Source organism: Teleopsis dalmanni, chromosome 1 (assembly GCF_002237135.1).
Source record: "Teleopsis dalmanni isolate 2A chromosome 1, ASM223713v2, whole genome shotgun sequence".
NCBI classification, from domain to species: domain Eukaryota; kingdom Metazoa; phylum Arthropoda; class Insecta; order Diptera; family Diopsidae; genus Teleopsis; species Teleopsis dalmanni.
This window is the reverse complement of record NC_051846.1, coordinates 214,486,661-214,492,660: the sequence shown is the minus strand read 5'-3', so window position 1 is coordinate 214,492,660 and position 6,000 is coordinate 214,486,661. Positions and strand designations below refer to the sequence as shown.

The 6,000-nt window shown below is 31.6% G+C and overlaps 1 protein-coding gene across 3 annotated transcripts; it reads right to left on the bottom strand.

Annotated features, from left to right (window-relative positions):
* Nucleotides 1-495: 495 nt before the first annotated feature.
* On the bottom strand, nt 496-4,929 carry LOC119671920. Of its 3 annotated transcripts, none has more exons than XM_038082799.1 (10): nt 4,794-4,929; nt 4,149-4,584; nt 3,717-4,072; nt 2,960-3,063; nt 2,781-2,891; nt 2,351-2,722; nt 1,831-2,296; nt 1,632-1,775; nt 1,373-1,571; nt 496-1,319 (listed from the first exon to the last, which is right to left on the bottom strand). In XM_038082799.1, the coding sequence occupies exons 1-10, from the start codon at nt 4,847-4,849 to the stop codon at nt 699-701; spliced, it is 2,865 nt and encodes a 954-aa protein (XP_037938727.1). In that variant the 5' UTR covers nt 4,850-4,929; the 3' UTR covers nt 496-698. The 3 variants fall into 3 exon arrangements, with proteins under 3 accessions (XP_037938727.1, XP_037938728.1, XP_037938729.1); XM_038082800.1 differs by having other exon boundaries at nt 1,831-2,293; XM_038082801.1 differs by having other exon boundaries at nt 497-1,319; nt 2,960-3,048.
* Nucleotides 4,930-6,000: the final 1,071 nt, after the last annotated feature.

Below are 6,000 nucleotides of genomic sequence, written 5' to 3'. Positions count from 1 at the left end.
GAGGCAGTCAGAGTCACAACGTATACATATGATCGCACAATTCTAACTACGGGCCAGAACTCTTCTATATTGTGCAACAAGTTAAATGACTGCCTATAAATATTGGTGCCACCACCAAACCTAAACACGTATATTCCTGTATGTCCAAACTGCAGATCTACTTCAATCCAATCCTTACTCTCATTCCCCCTCCATCACCCCTGACCACTACCCATCCACTTCCCCGCCGATGTAATCGCCTTGTATATCCTTTCATTTTATCTGCTTGCTAGTTACAACAACTGGGAGCTTATCGACGCGAAACACTTCCATTCATTGAGAAAACTGAATAGCATTTGTTTATTAAGTCAGCAGGAACCAAGGGAACTATAAATTTATGTTCAAAAAGATTCATTTCGTAAGTAATATTAGCGTCTGGTTAGAGTCCGTTAGGAAACTTGCAACTTACAATATTTTACAGTTAAACATTTCAAACATTTTTCACATACATAGATGTTCAACTTTATTGATTGTAATTATCTTAAATAACTTAAAGATTCTGTTTTCCGGATTAGTTTTTTTAAAAAAATAAATAGATTACTTCAAGCAGTTTCTTATATTCTTAGGATGAAATTGTGCGATGTAAATGAACAATTATTTAATGGTTATAAATGTATGGAAAATATTTAAACCTATATTTTAAAATTAGCAAACCAAATTTACTGCAAGAGCTCTCCTCGCACAATTTCAACAATCATTTTATGACGGAAATATTCCATATGCTCTTGGCTAAAAGTGATTGCCTTATCACGCGTAATGAACTCGGCGAACATGCAGCTAAAAACACCGCAGTCACTACCGTTCATCTGTCGCGGCACATCTTTTACTGATTCAATAACGAATCCGGAGGTATCAAACGGAATTTTTTTCTTATCAAGTGATTCTTCCTTAAGGTACCCCTCCAATGCATTTAACACTCTTGGATTAGGTGCCCCCATTGAATCATAGTACTTTATAGACTTATTCTTAAGATGAATTATTGCCATACACCAGTGAACACCGCTTACATGAACAGGAACGGGTATTATATCCTTTTCGAAAATGTCCACTTTACGTGTCCATCGTTTGACTGCACTAAATCCGTGTTCTAATAAGCGTGGAATAAAAAATGTGTTCATTGAATAGACTTTGGGAAGACCGTGCGTCTTGTTCTTTTTTTCACTGCGCTCAGTCAATAAATTCATGTAAAAATTGATTACTTCATCATTTAGCCACTGTTTGCCAGTCAAGGTGTTCAAGTCTCTAGTTGTAGCGTTAAGATTGAATTTATTAATATGCACCTAAAATTTCAGTCTTAAAATTATATAAATCCAAATAAATTTATTGAATATACCTGATCTGGTGGTGAACGCAAAACTCGGTGAATTAGCGCGTTATGCTGGTCCGTTAATTCCACCAATTGGTCTTCGTCTTCCTCAGGCTCCGGAAATTCATCAATGACTACAATTCTAGGATCAAATATTGAAATCTCTGCCATGTTGCGTAGAAGCTCTCGCTCAGCTTTAATTCGCTCAGCAGAACGTTTATCGACCCTAAATTAAAAAAATTTCATTATTTTTAAACTAATCCAAAAAATGACAAAAAACACATACATGGTTTTTACTTCAAGCAATTGTTTTTTTGATTCTTCTTGTTTTTTCCTACATTTCATTTCAAAATCCTTTAACCAGTCTTTCTTAATGTGTGGCGAAAGTTCAAAACGCTCCTTTAACGAATTTACTGGTGCAACCTCTGGCCTATAATAGAATAATATGAACATTTATGTGAAATGAGATGTTAATATCGTCTTACAATTCCATTTCATCTGCAGAGTCATTATCATTCAAACAAATTATATCATTATCCTTAATTTTACTGCATTGTGATATAACCGCTTGTTCAGACTTTGTTAAATCTAGTACCTCAATTGGGTCGTCATCCACGACGGTTGTAGTCGAAAAGCGTTTTACCTGACGACTATTTCTTGGATTTTCTTTTACTAAGATGCATTCATCACTGTCTTCATCAAGATCTATTGAACAATTTGGAAGTGGAACGTTGCAATGTGCTGTAGAGTTTACTCTCTCCGAACAGGAACTATGTTGTGGTGCTTTTTGAGAGCTACAATTTACTTTCTTCGATGTCAATGGCGCATACCGTGGAGTATCGAAAGTAATTGCTAACGTCTGCAGTAATTCGGCGTATTTATCGCGGTCATTAAATGATGGCAGGGAAGACACCGTTTTAGCCTTTGTTATTAAACGTGGTGCAATGCCTGCTAATAAGACAAATATTGTAAAGTGTTTTAAATACAGTCATTTTTTTTAAATACATGTAGAATTGCCATGATTTCCAAAAGCCTGATTCAAAGAATTATCGTGGTCCAAACGTTTGCATGTATGTAGAGCATTATAAATTGGTGCTTGAGAATAGATGGGTCTTTGAATAGTATTTAGTTCCGGTAATCCTAATGAAGCCATTCCAAATAATGACGAAGACGGTTTTGGTAAACATTTTCGTCCTTCTTCACGGTGCAAAGGAATGCGGAAAGTTGGCAATGGTTTTCTTATATTTCCTATATCAATTCCATTGACTATTTCAGGTTCATCGTCTGAGAACTCATCATCAACATACCCACAATTTTTGACAACTTTGTGAGGCATAGGCTGAGGAGTAAAGTATGACTTCTGTAACCTAGGTTTTTCTATAAGTAAAAAAATATTTCATTTCATTCGTTACAGACTTCTTGTTCATCAACATACCAAATGTTTGCAATGGCAACCGCTGGGCCATTTCACTGCGAAGACTAAAGGACGGCTTTTGAAAAATTGGAGAATTTTTCCTGTTTCTATTAGATCTCAATTCAATATCATCTGTGCCAACATGAGGAATTAAAGAATAGATATAAAGAATAGATATACAATTTACAAATGCTACTCACCGTCAGATGTATTACTCACAAACTTGGGAAATGTATTATTAACCTTCCGATATTTTATGAGACTAGCATCTGTGACTGGAATGTCTGATCTGAAAAGAGAACCACTAAACTATATTATTGTATCGAAATATTTAGGGTTTAAATGATTATTATTTCTACAAAAAATTAAAACAATTTTGCTTATGAATTAATTAATTAATAGCAGTATTCGATTATTATTTGATTATAAATTTAAATAGGCACAATATTTCATAAACAATTTCAACTCTACATTTAATTAAATTTTTTCTTATCGGAATAAAAACATAGCCAACTTTACTTAGTAAAGTAATTTTTTCAATCGAGATGCTCTTTTAATGCACTATTAGTGTATTTTCATTTTCAATTAGTAAATCCGAAACAAATTTATAACACTCGAGATACATTTATAACACTCTAGATATTTTGCTAAAGTAGCACGATTACGCTGAAATTAATAGTTGTTTTATATGATTTGACAGATAAAGTGTGATTTGATTCGATATATGTATTTATGAAATATATAAATGTCTACTAATATCACTACAAAAATGTTAGATTGGATAACAAAATTTAAAAACTCGAGAGTAAATCTAGATTTCCCAATCAAAAGTGCCATTAGATTTATAAAATGTTGACATTTACGTAGACATTTAGACATTTATGTACTTTAATGATTCGAAGTCTACTTTATAATTATATATACTTTAATGATTCAAAATTTCTTAAAAATACTTACCTACGCTTACGTGATCTATCCGGTTCATTATTATTGGTCAAACTGATTCCGAAAAGCTTCTTAAGTTTATTAACAATATCAACACCCATTTGATGATTTTCACCGTATTTATAATCACGATTGTCTTCCTTTAAATATCGATTTATATATCTGTTACTGCAGAAACTTGCTTCACTGCCGTTCCAGCTGACTTCGCTACAAGGTAAAAGATCCGGTAATTGGCGGACTTTACGTTTCTCTGCTTCTTTAGAATATAATTCGCTATCAGACTGCAGCGTTTGTTCAATGCGATTCCTTAACAATAACCCTGGAATATTGCGTTTACTTTTATATTTTGGACTGTCTTTCGATATTTTCTGAAAAAATAAATAGTTTTATCACATGTTTTGATTTTTAATTATTAAGAAAATTAAAAAAAAAGTTTAAGTTTACCTTTTGCGCAACACCTATCAAACTTTTATTTCTCTTAAGTGCTGTACGTTGCTTAGTTTTAATTACGTCAATTTTACTACTGTTCGAAATTAAATTATAATGGTCTGAAAAACCGTTTTGTTGGCGATGTGCAAACTGTTCATTTATAATTGAAGGCGACGCACCTCCATTACTTACATCCCGTGCGTCAATTAAATCAATGAAGCTATCTTCCTTTTCTGCGAAGGTGATATTTGCATTTATATTCAAATTCGAATTAGATAAATCCTCTAAGAAGCTTCTATTATTTTTACTTAACACTGAACGGCCGCCAACGTCAGCCTGCTTAGTTAAATGAAAATCATCAACCGCAAAATCCTGCCTTTTTTCTGTTGGTTTAATTTTTTGCACGTGTGAAATATTGTTTTCCAAGCACGATGGTTCAATGTACATTTCACTAAAAATAATCGAAATATTGTTATAAAGCAGACTTACACCATTACAAGTGCGATGCACTAAATGCACCATGTACCAATTTCAATTATTAAAGTGTATACAATTTTCTATATGATTGCAATAATAGAATAAAATAACTATCGAATCTTTCAAATTTCTCAAATTCCAACTACACTCAAACTACATAATTTTAGCAAAAATTTGCCGTACCCGCTTCTCGTTTTAGTGCCCGAATAAGAAAAAGCCGCCGCAACGATTGGTGACATTTGTATTCCTCGAATCAAAAGTTGTCAGCACTGTTTTGACAATTCAAAAAACCGAATGTCTGGTTGTTCAATGGATTCTTCAATTATCATAAAACACATAAATAATAAAATGTAATAATGAAATTAACTTTACTTATGTCATGAAAATGTATATTAAATGTATATTAAATTTTAAAATTATAAATATTTATTATATTATTAGAAGTTGAAGTGTTTTATCTATTAGTTGGCAATATTAATTAATAATGACAGTTCAGCTATTACATCGTGTAAATATGGGTACTGAGGAACCCATTTTAATAATCAAAAGTAAAATGACACAAGAAAAATTACTCACAATAATAAATTCAACGTTATTAATACGCAAAAACCAAAAACTACAAAATGTTTTGGGTAAATAGGCCGATAATTAATTAATTGAGAGATTAATAATTGAGAGAAATATATTCTGATGCAAATTTAAAAACAAAACAAATGCATATACATAATTAATATAACAAAATTGTAATAATTATGACACGTAATATTAGCTGCGTTTCAGCAAACAACAATCCGCTCAATTTTACATGCAAAACAATAACAATGGGGTGAACTGGCAATTAATCTGGTTCACATTTTCGTTCAATGTGGAATGTATGTACAAAAAAAAGTGGAACGTATTTTGATGAAAATATTGTTGGCAATGCGATTTTAACATATAAAGGTGTATCCACACCAAAGCGAATGCTTGCGAACGAACGGACGTTCGCAGGTAATGGTACTTTCAAAAGTTCGTTCGTTCGCATGCGTTCGTTTGATGTGGATGTACCTTGATACGGTGCAGTAAAAAATATAAACAAAACTACAATAATAATTATTTATTATATATATGTATTTATTTAATATGTTATTAATATTTTATTTAAAGTAAAATATTAATTATTACTATAATTAAAGTTATTACTTAAACTATTCATGTTTTGTTGTTATTAATATTTATTGTTATGTAATAATTTATTAAAATGAAATAATTTGAAATGAATATATAAAAATTGAGACAAATTGTTTTATTGAATTAAAACAGAACAATAAATAATTTACTTGTTAACCACTTCAAGATATTGAGAATATATTGTCTTACTCATTATGAACTGTATCATTCTGTGTACAAC